This window comes from Anser anser, assembly GCF_964211835.1.
Source record: "Anser anser genome assembly, chromosome: 14".
NCBI classification, from domain to species: Eukaryota; Metazoa; Chordata; class Aves; order Anseriformes; family Anatidae; genus Anser; species Anser anser.
The window spans coordinates 13,964,010-13,985,321 of record NC_139735.1 but is presented as its reverse complement, the minus strand read 5'-3'; the positions used below and the strand labels follow the sequence as shown (position 1 = coordinate 13,985,321).

The 21,312-nt window shown below is 48.2% G+C and overlaps 1 protein-coding gene across 4 annotated transcripts in view; it reads left to right on the top strand.

Moving 5' to 3' along the window:
* FGF18 (fibroblast growth factor 18) overlaps positions 1-15,913 on the top strand; it is a 72,043-nt gene extending 56,130 nt beyond the window's left edge. For 2 of the 4 annotated variants that reach the window (XM_083798693.1, XM_083798692.1), the window contains one exon: positions 14,228-15,909. In XM_083798693.1, coding sequence (XP_083654819.1) covers positions 14,228-14,494 — 267 coding nt within the window. In that variant the 3' untranslated portion in view covers positions 14,495-15,909. Of the gene's footprint in view, positions 1-14,227 lie in introns of all 4 variants that reach the window. The other 2 variants (XM_083798694.1, XM_083798695.1) reach the window with 2 other exon arrangements.
* Positions 15,914-21,312: the final 5,399 nt, after the last annotated feature.

The window sequence follows — 21,312 nt, the reverse complement described above, 5'->3', positions numbered from 1 at the left end:
TTTTCTGGATCCAACAGCAATATTGTTCCTCACTCTTTGTTGGTTGCATTTTGAGCACAGCTCCATCTGTCAGTGCTTGGAGACACTTCTTGAACCCTTCCAGGAAGGAGAAGCAGGGGGCAGGTGCTGGAGCCCTCTCTCCAGGGTGGGATGGGGCTCTGAGCGCAGGAGCTGTCGGGACAACGTGGTTACTGTCACTGGTCAGTTGTGTGGTGCTGCTCCATGCAATGCTGCTGTGCTCATGACACTGTGAGCCTGCAGGAGATCCAGTGCTGCTGTAAATGAGGGTGAGCCCTTGTTCTGGGGCAGGACGTGGCTACGGAGAAAACTCCAGAAATAGGGGCAGAGTTAGAAAAGCAATAGAAGGGGGTCTATCCCAAGTATCATCCCCTGCCAGTTTATTTATATTAAGGGAAAGCAGGGAGTGGTTGTGGTTGTGAAAAGCATGAGAAAAGCTGCAGCTCTTTTTCCTAGATGGCTATGATGACCGAGTATTTCTGGTTGATGATTTCCTCGACACAACTGCCAGACAGAAAAGCGCACTGCATGTCAAATCTGGAAACGAGTTGTGTCCCCAGAAGCCTCTTCTCATTTATATCAGTTCAGCTCCTTCTAAGAATTGAAGCCAAAGTTTATGGGATGCTATAAAATGGGCAGTTTCCCACTAAAACCACATGCTGACTTGCACCATCTCTGTTTTGGTTTTCTTTCAAAAATCCTCAGTAACCCCATATACAAACATCCTCAGAAAATCATTACAATATTTATGCGTTATTTGGGAAAAAAATAACAATTTAATGAGTTTGCTTTTATTTCCGCTTTCCCTTTGTTTAATTTGAATGGTGGGAAAGAGCTGCTCGTGGCAAGGTAGGAACCCCGCTGGCTGTTTGGGGTGGCTGGAGCGTTGCTTCTGCGCAATGACAGGTAACGTGGGGGCTTTCTGGGGACAAATTTGCTGCTCCTGTGCCTGCCATGCTGAAACCCTTGTGGCATTCACCAAGCACAGATGAGCACCGCAGTGCAGCTCCTCTCGGCCCCGCAGCAAGGCAGTGCCAGGGGATGTGCGGCTGTGCCAGGGTCCGGTTATCAGCTCTGGGGCCGGAGGTGGCACAGCTCTGCCTCTCCTCCCTCCCCTGACCGCCACGGCCACGCTGATGCTGCTTACAGCATAGACCTGCCTCAGAAACGTAAGGCTTTCTCTGGTGTGATAACTGCTTTCCAAGCCAGTATATTTCTTAATGTTACCAGAAAGTTGCTAATACCATATGGCAAGGCTCTCTGTATTTTTGCAGGACAACAAACAAATTGTTGCTAGATGCCAGACTGCTCTGGCAGAGCTTTATCACTGATTCCTGCCAGCAGTAGCCTTTAGGGGATAGTAATAACTCGGGGTTGTTTACATTACAGCTTTAAAATAGGGGTTTTCTTGAAGCATGTGTGTGTTTAGTCAGGAAAGTTGGCTAAAAAAGCCTCTGACAGCATCAAAGAGTGAAGGCGCTTGTTACGGCCTTTGCATGCAGTCTTGGCCCTTTATAATACCCCTGGCCTTGCAGGAAGAGGAGTGTGTTGGGTTACAAGGGCTCAGGGTTATTCTCTGGGAGCCACGCTTTGTAGGACAGGGGACTTACCTGGCTGGGAGACACCAGGTGGATTCTCCAAACCCTTATTAGTGTGTTTGGATCCACTTTTTCACCAGTTGACTTTGGTGGACACAAGGTCAAGACTGAGGGTGAGCTTTCTTGAAAAGCCACCTTTGAAACACCAGTGGTGGGAAAACATTTCGTTTCTGTAAAGCCAGGGGTCTGCATGAGCCTGAGAACAAGGACGGTCACGGATGGGCTCAGAGACTGGGGCCATTTGCCTACCTGAGGATGTCCTTCATGGTGCTGGGTCCTGGGTCTTCCCCGGTCCCTCCCTGTGACAGAGCTTGTCACAGCTGCCAAGATGGGCTGAGCTGCTCTGGAGGTGTGTGGTGTGGTGGGGGGGCACTCTGCCAGCTGTGATCTTTGTTACTTCGCAGTTTCGTATATCCAGGGGTTAGTGGTTTGGTCCTCTGATCCAGCAGATGAGGTGCTTGCGCTCCCCAGCTTGTATATTTAAAACCGTGCCTAACTGCATCTTGGATTTGGGGCAGGACTCCGAGTTTCATACAGCTTTGATGCTTATCCGGAATTTTTCCCAGAGTCGCACAGTGTTCGGGTTGCTTGAAAAAGGGACTTATAAAACCTAATGATTTCTAGGGCTGAATGCTGAACTGGCAACAAAAACACAAGCAGGAACAGTGGAGTGTCAGGTTCAATAACAGGCGTTTTGCAGATCTCTTTGTGATGTGTTCAATCATAAACTGTTCTGACTTGGCATCTCACTTGCAAACAAAACTTGACATGGCTTTTGCTGGATCTCACTCAGATCTCATTTTGGACTGCGATCTGGTTCTTCATATAGGGTGGAATAGGTTCTTTTTAAAAATGAGTCATTCCCAAGCTTTTATTCCCCTTTGAGTTTTAGTTTTAGTCATCTAAACAAACACCCCAGCAGAACCTGGAGCCAACCAACCTCGAACCCTCTCGTACTTGGAATATGGACCTGATCTGAAACCAACCTCAAGTGCCCAAAAATCCTGACTCAGAGCCTCCAGGACTGCAAAGGTCTTGAAACCATTGAGAAGACAATGCCAGTTTTCCTCCCATTGAGCGATTAGTCTTCTGCATTTGCCTAAGCAGACTTTTTTTTTCTGCGACCAGTGGAGAAAATTTTGATTTTTTTTTTTTGCGTGTTCTGAAAACTTAGAAGCTGAGATTCTCATAAAATTAAAAGCAGAAGTGGAAGCTAAAATCACCCTCCTCTGTTCTCAGCCCCCAGACCATGAAGCTTTTGGTAACACTGCAGCCTTTCACAGCTGTTCCTTTCCTATCTCTGGGTGAACTGAAACATCGCATTCAAACTTTTGTGGATGCTGGAGGTATTTGCATCTGGTTCGCTTGTTGCAGTTTCACATCTCTGCAGTACTGGAGAGGTGTTGGAGGGGTTGCTGAGGAGGGGTTGCTAGACATTGTGACAGGGACGTTGTTGTTATACAGTTTCAAGTTATGCGGACACACGACAATTTTGTTGTGTAACTTCTCTGTGGGTTTAACATGCTAAAAGCTGGCCAGATTTCATTACGCACCTTCCCTAATGGGCTGTGGTGATTTTTACCCTCCATTCTGAAGCTGTAGGTGGCACGGGGATGGAGCATCTCAGCTTGAGGGTTGCTCTGGGTTTGCACACCCAGCGGGCAGGAGCCATGCTGGAACAACTCCTGTCCTTGAGGGCCGCTTGGGGCAGCCTTCAGATGCCGAGCGTCGCCCGGCGTTTCCAGGAATCCCTGCTCTGAATGGCACGACCGTGTAATGGTTCCCAAGAAGCCATTTATGGCTGAGCCCAGTGAAACTACTTTCCAGTGTTTATTACACTGAGGCTGCCTTGGCACAAAAGCAAATAGACGTAGGTGCTCAGTGGTTCCTTCAAAGTGGTCAGGGTTTGTGTGAGTTAACTGGACCTTTGCGGCGTTAATGTTTGCTGTTAGCAATGGGCCTTGTCCTGGGTCTGTGTTTTTGGCAATTTGTTTACAGCAGTGTGTTACATAAAAGTTTCTCTGGAGGTGAAAAAGAAAGGGGAAAATGATGCGGGGAATGAATTCTGTGGAAGGAATTTAGATGTTCTGTGGCGTTGTGGGGTGGTAAGCAGCATGTCTGGGTGACGCAGGGAGAGCAGAGGTCATTTTGAAGCTCCGTGTATTCAGAAGCAGGAGAGCAGTTTTGTGGATGGTGATGAATATTGAACAGCCATGAAGCTTGGAAAGTTTGCGCAGAGGATGGGGATAGCTACGAGTTGCTGGAGGTGTTTGAGCTCACTCAGTGCAGGAGACGTTGAAGAGATGGAATAAACTTGCTTATATGGAGAAGATGCCTTTATTTCATAAATGGTGAAAAACTGCATCAATTCTTAACAGATTCTGGCCTCGGGGTGTGTTTGTGTATGTATGCTTGGATGCCAAACCTCTGAAGGCTGTTTGAGCTAGAGGGTTGTGGTATTCGTGGCACTGCATGGACAGAGCTTTATGCCACCACATAGGCAGCTTACCAATGTCTTCCATTTGCTGCTCAGTTGTCAGAGATTTCAAAGCAGTGGCTGCTGAGTGTTCATTTTACCTGCATGGTCTGATGGATTTAGCTCACAGGTTTCATAGACTGAGGTTATTAAGCATATTTAAGCATGCACAATGCTGCTGGGCTTGGATTCCGATCTAGCTGCTCTGCCTGGCAGAGAATTCACATTTTTTGGGTTGGGCATCTAGCATCTTAAAATAATAATGTGGGTATTAAGGTGTGTGCTAAGTCCTTCTGTGTTACCTTCACTTGATGCAATCTTCTAAGCACCTCAGGTGGATGCTGATCCTCTTAGGCTAACCAAAGACAGGTTTTGCTTTAACCAAACTGTGACATCTGTTGTGCGCCCTGCGGGACAGGGCTTCCTTGGCTGGCAGTGGGAACATCCAGGATGGGACTGGTGCTCGATACATCATTTCACGGGTCAGGCCAGGTGGTCAAGAGGCCATTGTAGTCATGTTGTAGGCATGTGCCAGCATCTCCCGATAACTGAGGCTTCTCAGTAATGCCACACTACTTTAAGTCAGGTGTTTGCTCAAAAAAAAAAGCAAAAGGTAGGTCCCTTTTGACAACCACTTGTCCTTTTCTTTTAAAAATATATTTTTTTCTGGTTTTATGGTAAGGAGTCCCAGTTGTCTGTCTGGTCACCAGAGAGCTGCGTAATAAGTTCACGGATTTCTTGCAATTCCTCTTTATCAAACCTCATGTTTCCCTTTAGAAAACCTTACGTATTTTATATCTTAAGTACTAGCAATTCTGTCTCTCAGACTGGAGTTTTGCAAAGTCAGGGTTCGTGTTGCAGACCAGGCTTGCGAGCTTGACATCTAAAGCTTTTTCTTATCCTGTGCAGAAAGCTGTATATCCCCTTCAGGACAAAAAATGCCACCTTCCTGAAAGCTATGTGATAATTTAATTTAATCCTTTCTGTGTTCAAGGAGCAAGTGTCACCATAAAGCTGCTAACATCCTGTCCTCTGTGTTTCTTGGTGATTGCAGCTGTGTGTCACATTGGAGTATTTCAGTTCCCTAGGGTTAAACATTAATTAAAATTATTGAGAGGGGGTGATCATCCCTGGTGAGCCCTGGTCATGCCTCACCCTGTTTGGGTGGAGAGGGTGTGCTGCATGCGCCTTGTGCAGACACTTGTATCAAATTGCATTTAATTGCTTTCCTTAGATCATCTTGTGTCCCACATGCAATTTTTTTGGTCTTGAGAGCCTTTAAGATGGGGGTGATATTTCTTCTAAATGTTACTTTGCAAATACGCTGATGTATTTAACAAGGAACAAAGCAGTGTGGTCTTGTCTTTCCTAAGGGGATGCAGTTGAGATGTGCAGTCAGGTGGATCCAGCTGCTCAAGGACTGTTTCTGCTCAACTCTCAAGTGGTTTTTCGATGTGAAGTGAGCACAGAGTCTAATTCTTTAGTGGAGAATAAAAAGCTATGCTCCAACAGCAGCAAAAAACAGTCCATTTGATGTGGCCATGACAATACCATTGTTAAGTCAATGAAAAGAATATCTTGCTTAAGTATGTTTTTGTCCCTGACGTGTTCTTATGCTGTCTTTTGGGTGCTTAAAGAAAGGTATTAGGTTTTCCTAAAGGAGGACAAGTCTTAAAAGCCTTTCATGCGTTGTTTGCAGTTACAGTTTTTTACATTTGTTGTTTACAGTTTGTCATTCACAGGCTGGAGCAAGTCTCAATGGTTTATGGATAGCACTTGATTTGAATGTGGGTTTTTCTTTTTTCTTAGCAATGTAACTTGGTGTGAACAGAACCAATGCCATCCTGCAGATAATCAATGGCCTTTCTTGGTCCCATATTCCACTGATGTAACTTGCCCCAGGGAAACTGGTGTCACTACCAGAATGTCAAATGAATGGAATTGTGCCTGTTTGAAATGGTAACTTAGAAAGTCAGTACATATGTTTGTTTAATGTGTGTAAATGTAGGATATAGCAGGCCTGCTATGAGGTCAGCAGCTGTTCTGGTCTGGTTTTCTTGCTCTAGTTATTGCCTAGACCTGATGTTTTAATCAAAAGTATTTAAGTTTTCCTGTGGTGGCACAGGTCACCATATAATGAATGGTGGCCTGTGCTGCTTTTACATACCTTGTACAGAAAGTTCAGGACTAGCCTGTGGGTCTCAGTGGAGGCTGCTCTAAAATGAAGCCCAGCAAAGCCCAGCATTGCATATAGCCAAACAGGTGGTGCTTCGTATGGATGGGTAGCAATACCTTCCCAGGTCCTCCTTCAGTTAGCACCTAGGAGCATAAATTCAGCTGGATCAGGTAGGTGCAGGGAATGGTAGATGTCACAGATCTGCTCAGAAGTCACGTCTGAAACCTGCCTGTGGTTTCACATCTCCTGAAGCCTAGCTTCCTATTGCAGGAGACCCAAAGTACTCACTTAAATTACATCCTCCTAAGTTTTCATAAAATTCATTTAAAGAGTGATTGACATTTTTCGTCATTAATAGTAAGTACACACAGTTCTCTGAGATGCAGTTAGGAATTTCTATTAACCAAATGTGCATCTTTCCAGATGAAGCCATCCTAATTTGCTCCAATTATGGATATGTGCCTCCCTGCCATGCTGTTAGCAATAAATTTGCCTGTGACAGAAGCAGCAGGTTAGGAGGCATGTCCTGACACAGCCACAGCCTTGCTGGGTTCACCCCTACAAGTACTTATTTCATCTCCATATCCTTCTGTTTCTCCTGTGACAAAATGCTCTTCAAGGGTAGTACGAGGGTTGCTCAGCAGATACCAGTTAGAAAAGTGGAGTTTTTGAGTGAAATGTAGAAGGAAAGAAAAACTTTTAAACCTTCTCTTCCTTCCTTGGTTCTTGTATTTTGTGCTGTGTCTGGCAGCTGGGCAGGACAGGGCTCTGCAAAGCCTGCAGGTCCCATCCCTCACAAGCAAGACGGTGCCCATATTTGCGTTTATTTGCCCATATTTGCTTTCGGGAGTGCCCGCAGTGTATGGGCAGGTATGGGCAAAACTAGTTTGAACCTGGGCCTACGAATGCAGATGCACCTTCTTTGGAGAATCGCCTCTGCGGAGATTTTTGCATTACTTCCCCTGCTTTATGCATGCACTTAGATGTCCAGCGTACGTAATTAACCTCTCCGGTGCTCTGGCAGACACTTTTATTGAACTGCCCATCATGACTCCTAAGTATTTTCCTCAGAGGATTGTGCAGGTTCAGAGGCCAGAGAGCTCGAGGAAACGCGCATGGAGCTGAGTAACTCTTGGCAGTTATAGATGCAGCTTCCCTGATTTACAGCCCGGTCTAGGAGCAAGAATGCATTTGGGTCAAGAGGTGTCTCTGTGGTCAGGAGTCCTTGCCATAAATCCTGGATGCTGCGCATCAGGATGCTTTTGACAGATCTGTCCCGATAATGCCTAGAAAGTGCACGAGTGTGGCTGCGCCCAGTTTACCGGCAGCTGGAGCACTGGGATCTGCCGTGCTGCAGGGGGGAATTTCTCCTACAGCATTGCCGGAGTTGTGGCTGCCAGCTGCTGCGCCCGCCTCGTTTGTCACGCTTTCTGACCTGCGTTTAAAAGGTGTACGTGTGAACTGGGAGAGGTGGGAGTGCTAAAAGCTGCTACATTAACATAGCTCCTGCCTTACCTTCCTCCTCTCGGGATTTTCCGAGCCATGTGGGGTGAGTCTGGAGGCTCTGTGCGCTGCCCATCTGTTTGACTTTGAGCTGAGCTGGTGCAAAAACACTGAAGTAATATGCTTGCTGAAAATCACACGCCACTATGTACTTGCTTTGTAAACTGCTCTGGGATTTTATAGGGGGGTATCAGTGATGCTGGGTGCGCTGGCCTTCGGTCCTCAGCCGAGGATGGTTCAGGAGAGGCTCTTTGAGACTCCCGAGCTGGACATTTCCTGAAAACGTAAGACTTCCATGCTGTCACTGCTCTGAAATTTAGAAAACAAAGGGCAGGATTTCTTCTGTATAATGCGGCGCGCGAATATAACAGTGCCAGCATTAGAAGGAAATTCTCTTCAAGCCTTTGAAATAATTGTTGTGCTCCGTGGGGGGACCTCTCACCTGGGGTGGTGTGAGAACCTAGCGCCGTGGGGTAGCGCTGCTTGGGAAACGTCTGTCTGTCTGTCTGTCTGCAGAGGGGGAGGGAGGGATGCAGAAAAGGTCCATTTTCAGGGATTTTCCTTGAAAAAAGAAGGTAGGCAAGTATCCCACTTGGAAACCTTTTGCCTGAGCAGCAGCTTTCCCTCCTCCTGGGTCCTGGCTCTGCATGGGGGGCTCGTGTCTCCACGATTTCACTTAGAGCCTGGAGGGGCTGAACTTGCAGGAAGGTGATAATTAGGGGAGTCATCCCTCTCTCTTGAAACATTGAGTGTCACAGTGTCCTGTGCCAAGCCTGCATTCCTGGGTCCTAACAGGCACGTTTCATACGGCTGTTTGTTTGTCATTATTTGCAGCCCATCACCAGTGCTTTCAGTCACCCCAGCCTTACTCCATGAGCTCCTAATTTCGGCGTGGTTTGGTGGGGAGGGGAGGGAGGTGTTTTAACATAAGCTGAGCTAACAACAGCTTAACACAGCATTACTCACAGGGCTTAATTTGCACCCTGATCTCTGCGAACAGAGAAACCTTTCAGTTTTTGGAGGCATCTCTCACTGCTCCGTGTCGTTATCCGAGCCGTTTGTGCAAGCTTATTGTTGCCGTAAAAGCCAAGGAAGTTTGGATTTGCCGGTGCCCACTGAGCCAGATTTGTGAAGCATAAATGAGAAAACCTGCCCTGGCCTCCCTTTCCCATAAAAAGCTGCTCAGGTGGCTTAGTGTTGCGGGCTAATAGGGAGGAGGCGGAGGCGGCTGCTGCACCTGCTAATGCTTTGGCTCAGGCTGGTGGCACAGAGGCTCCCGCGAATTCCCCCTGAGCAGCAAGCTGTTAGTGGCAGTAATGCCTCGCTCAGAGCCGCGCTCCTGCTACAACAACAAAGAGCCCTTTGATCCTTTCCATTTGGAGAACTTAAAACAAGAAAGCAAAACTACAATAAGACCAAGTTGGGTCATAAAAAAGGAGAGCGGGAGAGAAGGAGCACCACAGCGCTCTGGAGTGTAATTGTAGAAGCAGCAAATGCTTTGGCACTTAATTCTGCTTTAGTGTCAGTTCAACATGTTTCACGTTTAATACTGGGGAGGCCGTCGCCAAATGCTCTGCACAAACAATCCAGTGCTCCTCGTTGGTAAGTTCGTGGCACTCAGAGAGACCCTGGCTCACATGCAGCTCCCTTAACTCCACGGCCTTCCGCTGCATGCGGGATGAAGCTGGCCAGGGGTGTATAAACAGTTCCACGGCAGAGAGATCCCTTTCTGGACTTGGAGCGGCTGCCGCTGCCCAAGCCCTGCTTGATAAAGAGATTGCAACAGCTCCAGCTCACTGCCATGCCGCTGGGAGCATCCAGAGCTGGTGCCCGGCTGTGAATTCCTGGAGATGCCCCGCTGAAGCCACGGCTGCACGCTGCCCGCCTCACTGGGTCTGTCCGTGTTTCACCCTCACGGCTGTGCTCTCTGTCACCCCTTTGCAGGCCTGCCTAGTACTTGAGAGTTTTCTGTGGAGGGTGGATTTTAGGTCAGGCATTTTGTAAGAAGTTTATTTCAAGTCCGGCTAACAGCTCCCGCGCCTTCTCACAGGTATTAGGAGTGTGTTTAAAAAAGAAAAATTTGTTTCTCTGGAAAGAGCTGAGGTATCAGGAGCTGAGCATCGGTGTTGGTGCAAGACCGAGGCTCAGTCCCGCAGCCCTTTCTGCGAGGCAGCTGTGGGCTGTGTCACAGCCACTGGTCCCGAGGGAGCTGGGGCACAGCACCCGCGTGGGGCTGGCGGTCCTGCTGGGTAGGGATGCTTCCTGCAGGGAAGGGATTCTGTACACACACTGCTTTCAGTAAAAAAGGGGGAGAATGGCCTAAGCCATTATGCTGTATTGAGCTTTTCTCTTTAAAACTTCATTTATTCACATAACTGCCTGCAGACTGACCTGTTCCAGGCAGGCAGGTGCCAGCAGGCTGCAGAGGCAAAAGGGACTGAGCGCCGCGGGCTGAGCTAGCCTTGCTCCTCCTGGCTACCCCAGCACCCGCTGGTGGTGGCTGGGAAGGTGTTTCAGTGTTAGTGGATGTGCTGCATCGTGGAGGCGATGCTTTTACGTGTGCCATCAAAAGCCAGCACCCCCGGTATGCGCTGGGCTAGCTTGGGGAACAGCCTGAATCCGCTTTCCTTGGCTGGTGCTGTCAGCAGTGCGAAGGTGCCACTACAAGAAATAGATCTATAAATGCTGTGCTGGGGAGGGTGTGTGTGTGTATGTGTGTGTTTGGCAAAAGCACGTGCTGCTCCAGGAGCAGTGTAGTGCAGGGTGTCCGATCCACAGGGTCATGCTGGTGCCAGGCAGAGGCTCCAGCGTGTGCTGGGCACTGGGGTGCTGCACATGGACCCTGTCCTGCACCTGTGGAGAGTAAAAGACAGGAGCAGCCTCAGTGCTGCTGAGGTCTGTGTCCTCCTGGGGCAGGGTCTCAGCTGGGAGCTCTGCAGGTGGATTCCTCTCCCTGCATTTTGTCTGTCTGCGTCCCTCATGCCAGCCCTGCTCCGAGGGGCTGCCAGAGCACCGGGGCTGGGTGCAGGTCCTCCCCCGCCACTCAGCAGCTCCTGCCCAGCTCCGAGGCTCTCAAGAAGTCCTGTTTATTTTAAAGAATCAGTTCAAAAGATAAAACTCTGTGTTTTGAAGGGTGAGTGCTCTGCAAGGTGCATCCTGACAGCAAAGTATGTATGAAATGCAGCTTGGCAGCATCTCCCTGCTGACGTCGCAGGAGAGGTTGCAGCCCCATATTGGTGGCAAACAACTGCATCGAGAGCTCTCAGAGAAGGGCAGGCTGTCTTGGCCTGAAAGCCATTCACACGTGGTGAGAGCCATCTCCCTTTTCTCTTCCATTCTTCTCTCCCATGGAGGAGAGAAGGACTGAGGCAGCAGTCTCCATGAGTGTTGGGCTGCTGTTTTAACAGGGACGTGATTAAATGATTGGCACCCGATAAAAACAAGGTGAGAGAAAATGTTGAAAACCCTTATAAATTGTTATTTTGCCCTAATAGATTATTGTGGGTCCAGCTCTCCATGGTGTAGGTAACATGTGTGAGTGATTTATGTTCTATTGGGGATTATAACAGATGCTGTAAAATCATCTTGTAAGTATTTGAAAATCATTTGTCTGTCTCTGACGTGTTTTAGCATGTACAGGAATGCTCTGTTTGGGGAAGAGCAAGGTCCTTATCCTGATTTATCTTGAAGTACTTGTAAATGTTGCTGTAATTTCATGTTATCAAATCATTTAGCTCTTCCTCTTCCAGAACGAAGTTATTTTATCTCGTGTACCTTGTTTACTTCAAATTAGCCCTGAGGTTGGCCTGAAGTTGCACCTTGTTATTCCTACACCTCCTGTCTCCGTCTTAGCCTCTGTCGGCAAATTTGAAGGTATAAGTAAATACTTCTCTGTTATGAATAGAATAACTTCCCCCTCCTACACACACGTTTTCTTTTAATTCCAGTCTTCGTTTTCCATGAGAAACTGACATTGCAGTGCAAGCGGAAACCTCCCAAATTGCATGAAAACGCCTCAATTCTCCTAGCAACAAGGTCAGGGCTCAAAGCCAGGACCTTTCTGCAAGCACGAGGGAAACAGCCGTTCCAATTACCTGCTGCCCCTGCAGTACAAATTTGGTCGGTTCATCAGCACCTGGTTTTGGGTGGATTTGAAAGCCAGCCATGGTATTGTTTAAAAGTTCTCCATTCATTGGTGAAAGGTTTCTAGTGGGCTGAGCCCTGAGAAACCTGGGGCTGGTTTTATGGCCTCACATTGAAACCTGGTGGAACCCTGTGGTGTCAACTGATTTCCCCCTTCCCCACTCATGTGGCTTTGATCAAACCCAGGGCTCAGAGAATGACCCCCCCAGGAACTGAAACCACAGTGCTTCGCCCAGTTCTGCCATTCATTAAAGCATTTGCAACCTTCAGATTGCAGATGATGAAATTAGGACCTTTGTGCCTGGCCCAGGATGGAGTTTGCTGTTGTATGGCAGAGTTGGCTCTGTCCCCGTAGGCGTGCAGACCCCGGGTTAGCTGTTTGATGCCAGACGAAGTCATCCAGCACCATTTTTCAAACCTTCTGCCTGTTACCATCCTGTTCTGTTGTTGCAGAACTTGCCGTGATCTCTCCTGCCCTCTTAATGAGATCTACATGTGGTAATGAACCCCCTTAGACAGGATGGTGCACGAATGGTTCTGGGTTAACACCACACGTTGCTGCTCAGACTGTTGGTGCTTCTCTCCCGCCCCTGCACACCGGCTCCCCCAGACTGCACCAAGCTGTTGTGGGTGTGCAGGGCTTTTAGGAAGGCTTTCAGGATGCAGCAGCAGCCTGGCCCCACGGAGCTGGCTGTGGGGAAGGGGCTCGTTCCCCCAGCATCGTGCCCACAGCAGCCCCGTGAGGAGGGGCCAGGCACTATTGCTTCTCTGTTCCCCCAGGGACAGAAAGGTCTGACACCGGGGTGTTTGTGTGGAGAGGGATGAGTTTAATCGTAAGCATGGGCCTGCAGTACCCAAAGCCCCTTACTTGACTTCAGTGGGGAGTTGGCTCGGACTGCTGCCGTGCTGGGAATCTTTCCTTTGGCTTCGCTAAGCATTAGATTAAATCTTGTAGGATGTTCTGTACTGTGTTTGTCACTGTCCAGAGTCTGTAAAACACACAGGGCTGGTACGATATCCAGGGCTGAAGTAAGCCTATATCTACATAATATCTTCTGATGCCTAAAACAAAGTGCTGGTGCAGGAGGCACTCAGTGTGTGATGTGGTCTAGGTGCACACCAGTAAATCAGCAGTTAAAGGACAAAACGTCTTTTGGCAGAGGACTGTAGGTGAGAAGAATTTCCACTGTGCATAACAACTTAAACGTGCTGTTGGGCAATGCTGGAATCCCCTCCAGTGCTGTGAGCGCTGTGCAGATTGGAGTCCTGAACCCAACCTGAGACTGATATGTTGTCACACTCCAAATCCAGTTCTGGGACTGGCAGAAAGCCTCCAAGCTGAAGTGAACCCGTCTTGCCAAAATCCCAAACCAGTGAGCGGTTTGAGGTCTGGGTGCTGTCCCATCACGGGCCCGTGACAGTGACGGGGAGGTGTGTTTGCATTAGGCTGTGTCTGAACAGTCCTGGCACTGCGGGCGTTTTGCTCCCAGGTGGCCAGGGAACAGCACTCACACCCAGGAGCATCTGACCTCCAGTGCTGCATTCAGTCCTGGCTCCCTCTGTGAAGAGGAAAACTATTTAGGGGCGTGCTGTGGGGTGGATGTGGTGCTTCAGGACCCTGCTGCCCCGTAGTCCCTAAGCTGTCCCCAAGCTGCGTTGGCATTGGGGCGCAGGAGGCGTGTGAGATGCCGACCCATCCTGAAGGGGCTGCTCCAACATGGGAATCCAAGTGGGGTCGGCTCATCCCAGGGGTCCCATGCGCCATTTATTTGCCTGCTGTCGTGCCTGGGAGGCTGGGGGAGTGTTCAAAGCACTCAGAAGGCTTAGAGCAAGGCTTATAATAATTTTAGAGGGATTTGGGTAGTTGTGGACACAGCTTATAAGGTATTTTTGAAAATATATCAAATATAGCAGTAGAAGTGGAAGCACTGTTGTTTGGCCCATGTGAAATTCTCTTTTTTTTTATTTTCCTGATCTTGTATGAGGTTTCCCTGGAACAGGTTCAATTCATCCTACTTGCTAGTGGAAAACGCAAAGCAAAATGTCTTGCTTTGCTTGCAGTTGAAGGAGCTGGACTGGATAAACTGTTGTCTTTGAAAAATCTCCCCTTGGATGGAAGTGCTTAAAAAAAAGCACATAATGGATGATCTTATGTTTTTTAATCATTTCTATTTGAGCTGATGTTTGTTACTGCTCCTATTATCAATGTCGAACCAAAACCAGAGTCCAGATGCGATGATTTTATTTATGCCAAATTGGGTTTTGGTCACTGTGCTTGCATTTGGATAATGATTTTTTTTTTTCCTTTTTCAGCCTGATGGCACCAGCAAGGAGTGTGTCTTCATTGAAAAAGTCCTAGAAAACAACTATACGGCACTGATGTCAGCAAAATATTCAGGCTGGTATGTTGGATTCACCAAAAAAGGGAGGCCACGAAAAGGGCCCAAGACCCGGGAGAACCAGCAAGATGTACATTTTATGAAGAGGTACCCAAAGGGGCAAGTGGAGATACAGAAACCTTTCAAGTACACAACAGTCACCAAGAGGACTAAGAGAATACGACCCACCAACCCCAGTTAAAAATAGACAAAACAGTGTCACAATAATAAACCACAAAAAAAACTGCACCAGAGGAATATTTTTACATTAAAAATAAGGAAGAAGCTCTATTTTTGTACATTGTGTTTAAAAAAAATAAAAATAAAAAAAATTAATAAAAGACTAGGTGGCAAACGCTGGGGAAAAGCTGTTAGGGATTTATTGTGACTTGAAAAACAAAATGAACTGCTCTATTTAAATTGACTTCTTGTTGTTGATGACACACAGGTGCTTATTTCTCTTTTTGGAAAGGACAACTTTTCAAGCATATCCCCAGAGGAAAAAGTAATTATTAAAAATAAATAAATAAAACCAAAGAAAACCAAAGTTCTTTCCCAAAGTTACTGAGACCCTGCCCTGAAAATTGCCAGTTTTGCAGTAATCTATTTATTGTCTGCTGCAAGCTGGACCGAGACAAGATGGTGTGTGCCGCAGTGACTGAGTTTCCGTGGAGTTCTCGACGCATCGATCTTCTGTAACCTTTCTGACGACATAAGGTGTCACGGCTCCGTGATCCTGCATTATGCTCAGTTCTGGAGAATGCTGCTAAATACATTCAAGTGACTACAAAATGACCTAGTACACCAATGATAAGGGAATATTTTAAAACCAGCTATATTATATATATTATATATATATAAGCTATTTATTTCACCTCTCTGTATATTGCAGTTCCATGAACCAAGTATTACTGCCTCAACAATTAAAAAAAATTATTTAAAACACATGTATATATTTTTGCTGTTCATGCTTCTTTCCCTTTGCTGAATAGCGTTGGTTTTGTTTGTTGTTGCTTTTTTTTTGATGAACATTTACCTTTTATGTGAGGACTACGCAGTATGTTTGAGATGGTTTCCCCTCTATAAACATCATTGCTAAGTCTGTGATTCCTCCTTTTCCTCTACATTGTCTTCTTTCTTTTCCCTCATTTCCAAAAGGGAGAAATCTTATGTGGGGTGATGGGCTGATGTGCTGGAGTTTTTCAAGAGCAAGGCTTAAATTTGATACTTTTCAGTACACCAAATATTTCCTAAAGCTTTGGCCAAGGAGAAGGTAAACTGGAAAATTAGCATATGACTCAATTAACATGTTCTTACGTGTAGCTCGTGTTTCCTTCACAGGAGTTTTTGAGAGGGTCTATTTGTTTCCATGGAGTTGACGTGTTTCAGTATTCTTCTATCTTTTAAAACTCTCCCTAGACCTAGCAAAGCCCCAAACGGACCCATTCCCTCCTTGCCCTGTTCCCCCAGCCTCTCGCTGATTTGCTTTCCTCCTCAATACAGCCAATTTTCCTCGCAAGTGTTTTGCAGAGAATTTGGATGCTGTAAAGCCACGTGTAAACACAAAGTGCTGCTCCGTGTTTGCCAGCAGCGTGTACTGACCCACCTGGTGAGGTGGGTGAGACGATGTTAAATGGAGAGCAGCAAGAAGGTGGAATGGTCGACCTTAAATTATAGCTGAAACGACAACTGAGCCCCAGCCAAGCTTTAAGGAAAAGTTCGCTTGACTTTCTTCTTGCTGTGTGCTCACGTTGCTGCACTCCCCGATTCCAGGCAGGGCTCCGACTGCTCAGAGCCACTCGGAAAGCTTTTTCTTGTTAATCAGAGGAACGGCTCTCCCAAGAGCAAGCTTTCTCAAGATAGCTTTGAGAGCTGCAGCCAAATCCTGCAGATCAAAGCCATTTGGGGAGATGGTGCAGATAAGCATGCAAACTTGAGGATGCTTATCTGAGCAAATCTCCAAACCTCGCAAGCCTGGAGAAAAATGAACAATGCTGAGCGGGGTCACTCCAAGCTGCCCAGAGAGAGGCTGGGCAGCCTTGCTGGTGATGCCCTACTCATGTCTGAGTGGGAGAAGTGGCTTGGGCAGCCCATTTTCCAGTGGGAGCCGCTCCTGACCCACCTGGGGACCAGCACCGAAGCGGGACCTTGCTGTCTGATGGCACGGTGGTGGATATGGTTGGTGGGGGCTGGAAGGCTTTGCCAGCTTTGCCTTCAGATTGATTCACGTGGGAGAGATTTGGGGAGAGTTCAGAGAAGCTCTGGGGGTGGGCGATGGGGAGCGGCTGTACATTTGCTGTGTGAGTTCCTCCAAGACGAGAAACCCAGATGCTTTCCAGAGCAAGAAAGGGTTTATGGATGCCTTTCTTTTCCTTGAAATACAGCCATGGCCCATAGCACTGAGGATCACTGTCAGCATGACAGGGTTTGTTTGCCGTTGGGGAAATCAGAAGGGGTGGAGGCAGTGAGTGATGGAGAAGGGCTGTGCAGAAGGAGTCTCCTGTGAGGCCAAGACCAACTGGGGGAGATCTGCTCCCTGTCCCGCAATGCCCACAGGAAGGGGTTTGGAGTCTGGCAAGTGCAAACTAGGGGCTGTGCATTGGCAACAGGGGCCTCTGACAGTTGTGGTTTGCAGAAGTAGTTGGTGGATGGCAGTGAGGTGGGCTCCTCAGGCTGTGAAAAGTCACTGTGGTGAGAAGATGGCGTTGCTCCCCTGGGTTAGGTGCCTTCAGAGAGCTCTGTTGGCTGAGGATGGTGTATGCTGTGTGTGTTTGAACATCCGCTCCTCACGCTTCGTTAAAACAACAACAACAAAAAGCAGCAGAATAGATGAGACGATTGCATCACCGGGCTGCCTTCAGAGCACCTTCAGGAAGGGCAAATGGGTGCTCGGGAGCAGAGACACTCAAGAAAGGAGAAGAAAGGGGAAATCCATCACATGCCAAGAGCTGGACAGGCCGATGCTGACGGCCACTGGGCACATGGTGGTTCTAGGCCTGGGTCATGCCCCATGGTTAGGCTGGAGGTTGCCAGTGGCCACCAGCAGCCCCGCTCTCTGTAGAGGAGAAGCTTTTCTGCATTTATTTCTTCCTTTCAGAAATTCTTCAGGCTCCCTGGATATGATCTACGGTTCCCTTTGTAGGCTATTACCTTTCATTTACTTTATAATTGAAAACTGTTAATGAGGATTTAATTACTATTGTGGAAACAACCTCAATAGCAAGGGGTGTAGCGCCAGGCGATTGCTTGAAGCAACTGATGGCATGAATGTGTGTGGAGCTCTGGGTGGGCACATTTTAAACAAATACACTGCTTAATTGAAGTTCGTAATAGCAGATTGTAGCTATGGCTTGAGGAATACAGCTGGATTTGTAGTGATGTCTCCATAGCTGGGATCAGATCATGGCATGCTCTGGGAACGCCGTGGTTGGGTTGGTCATGGAGCTGGGTGCAGATGCTGCAGGGCCCATGGGCGTGCCAGAATGTGAGTCCATCCAAGGGGGGACACTTTGTAGGTCCAGATAAGAGTTTTTTGTCAATACGTTGAGTGATTGGCACAAACTGGACTGCTGGCTGGGGAGATCTTCTGTGTGGTGGCTCTCCTGGTGGTTCTCCTGTGCTGGCCCCATGACAGTGATGGGTCAGTGGTCCATGCCCAGCAGGGCTCTGAGGCTGTCCTGAGCAGAGCCCAAGCCCCAGGTGAAGCACTGGAGCTCTGCAAAAATCTGGATCCTGGTCCAGATCTGAACTTTGCACTGGTGTGCTTCCCGTAGCACCTCTTGTCTGAGGGGCAATGAGGAGGGAAAGAGTCCGGATAGAAATAGGTCCAGCTGTCATCGGGGCAGATACAGCCTAACTAAAGGGTCTTGTGAACTGCTGTCTGTGCTGTGCTAAGATCAGCCCTTCCCTTTTCAACCTTGCCTTCCATGGAGCTCTGGGCAGAGGAGGGTGCAGCAAACCTTCACCACAGTATTGTCACACCCTGCCTGGGGCTCAGCACTGGTCAAGAGGCCAAGGAGTGTCCTGATCCCCACGCAAGGTGCCCAGGTGAGCTCGGCTAACCCAAGCAGAAGCTGGTTTGGTGTTTCCTGCTCAACAATGGCGTATTTTCGTTTTGCCTCTGCCTTGTTGAACAAACGCAGCTGTCATTGCAGGCCTGGCCCCACCAGGCCGGGCTGTAGAAGATGGTCGATTGATTTGTCTCCCCGAGGAGACTTTGTCCACCAGCAAAGCTCTGACACTGAGTCGGCTCTAGGTGGGATAGGTTGGCTAACACAAAACACATGTGAACTTGGCTGGAAGAGCACGCTGTGTTACCATACCTAGCCTTGGAAAATAAGGTTGTGTTATGTGAAGAAGCGCATGTGTGTGGAGCAGTGCTTGTTCTTTCTTTAATCTCCAAGGCAGGTACCTGCCTACGAAGAAGGAGGAGGTGTGTGGATGCCGGTGAGGGTGTGAACAGTCCCTGCAAAGCCCTTTGCCTACCCCGGTCCCCCTCGCCCAGCCCTTGGCAGTAGCAGGAAGGGAAGGACGAAGCCTGGGTGACCCTGGGGAAAAACTTTTCTCCCCCATTCCCTCTCAAGGCATTAAACATTGCAATTTTTGTCTGCTCCGAGGGAAAGCAGGTATATTCCTATGCATAATTTCCTGATTTACTGCCAAAGGGTGGAAGTTTACACTTAAGATTCACAACAGCTGTTTAAAGTGCCGCTGTCTCGTGCCAGCCATACCACCTGAATGGCCAAGGGATATATATAAAACTTCAATTATTTTTTGAATGTTTGTTGTTATTCATTTGGAGACGGATGAGAGGAGATTCCTCACGAATGATGTAACCTACGTAGACTCTGTTATTTCCAACGGTGTGAGCTGAAAATTTAGGGAGGAAAAATCAGGTCAAACTGAAGCTTTTCTTTTTTAAGTGAGACAAAGTACTGGGTGGAGAGATTTGGGTTTACCAAAAACATTTAATTCAACCTATTTAACAATTTGCTTCTTAAGTGTAGATGATTTTAAAGGGAAAAAAAGAAAGAGACAAATCAGAAACTTCACTTTGAAAACAAAAAAAACCACAATATTTGGTGTTGAAAGAAATTTCCCCTGCTTATTTTTCAGTGGAAACTGATTTCAAAATATCCAAAGAGGTTTGAACCCCCCCCCCCGCTCTAAAATGCTGTTCCTGTGGCAGTTTGTCTCTTCAGCAAATGCGACCCCACTCCAACCACTGGTGTGCCCCGTGTGATGACACCCAGAGATATTCCTTGGAGCCTGTGGACATCCCCACGTCCCCAGCCCTCCTGGGTTAGCCATGCCTTGCCCGTTCCTGCTGTTCCTCCACCACCACCCCCTTGTCTCCAGGACATGAATCCCAGGTGACGAGGCTTCTCCAGCAATTGTAACCAGAGGAAAAGAGCTCATAGCATGGTTTACTTTACCCCATGGCATTTTAACCAGCTTCATGCAGGAGGACACAATACCTGTGTGAGGGTATGGCTTCAAAAGGCCATGGATCATACCAGGCTGGAAGCCCCATGGCAGAGCACATGGGTGGTGGGGGTCCCGGTGCAACCAAAGGGATGGGGCCACGGAAGGGCATGGAGACCCCAGGAGCCCCTCTCCTAGCCCAGCATCCCAAACCTGCTCACCCCGGCTGCACTTGCACCTGCTAGAGCAAGGGACGTCCTTTTGCTGTCAGAGCAGGCAATTCCAAAACTGCATCCTGAGTAAGCTGGAGGACTTGTGGGAATCTTGGGAGAAAACTGTAATTCGGAGATTTCATCCCAAAACTTTCCAGCTAAGGAATCTTGAGGAACGCGGCTCTGTTGTGGTGTTGCTGTCCCTTGTCACCATGAGTAGCCGGGACGAAATCTGCCTTCAGCAACCTTGGCATGGGAGAAGAAGAAAGGGAGAAGGCAATGGCTTTTGGGGCATTTTGTGATGCTTCCCAGCTTGAAGCAAGCCCTATTCCAGGCTGGCTGTCTACTTGGGGGATGTTGTGTGCAAAGACAGGAGGAAGCAGTGTCAGGAACCACGGAGCAAAGCGATGGTGTGAGATAGGCCATGGCCCAGGGCACATAAGTGATTAGTGCATTAGTTTCTGGGAGGTAGCACATGTTACTTTGATCATATGACCGTATTTGCATGAATCAGAATGTAAAAATCTTGGCTGGAGTTTACAAAGGAGCCTAAAGGAATTAGCTGCCTATCTATCCATGTATCTGACACAGGCAAATAGTGAAAACCCTTCCACTCCTTCATGGCACTATTATTTCCCAAGGAGAGTCAGCTACGTGGAGCTTAAATGTTGTTTACAGCAATGGCAGGCTTTAGGGCTGTGATCATCTCTGCTCGGGAGTTTTCAAAAGGATAAAATGAGCCTCCTATTATAAGGGCTGAAAATGATCCTAAATGAATAACACACATGCAGCTTTTGCAGGCACACATTTCTGAGACATTGGAAATGTTGGCACATGCAAACAAACAAAAACACATGTCTCAGGTCTCTGGTTTTCATAGATTTCTGCATGCCATGACATTTCGGGGTGGTGGCATTGCCAAGAGCTAATGAACCAGATTCCCCAGCTTGGCTCACAGAGCTGGCTCGGGGACATGGGGACCATGAGGGGAAGCTTTGGGCTGGGAGGGGAGCACCCAGCAGAGCCCTCGATGGGTGCTGCTGCCTCTGGGGGAGGCAGCAGGAGGGAGGCCATCCTCTTTGCCTCCCTCGTGAGCAAGGTTTGCAGCGAGGAGGCTCTCAGGAGGCACCTGAGACTGGGTCTTACACCCACCTCTGCTCAAATGCCAAGGGGGGATGGAGCCTGCTTGCTCTGGTGTGGCTCTGAAACCCCAAAATACTGCCCACGGCTTTAGGCAAAAGGTTTTGGCAAGTTATGGGGCTGTGACAGCCGTGACGTTGGTGAGTGCCATCAGAGCCAGTGGTGGGGACCTGTCTCCTTGTCCAGGCTACGTCCCTGTGCACCAGCAGTTTCCATCCCATCTGTCCTTCTGAACTGCTAGGGA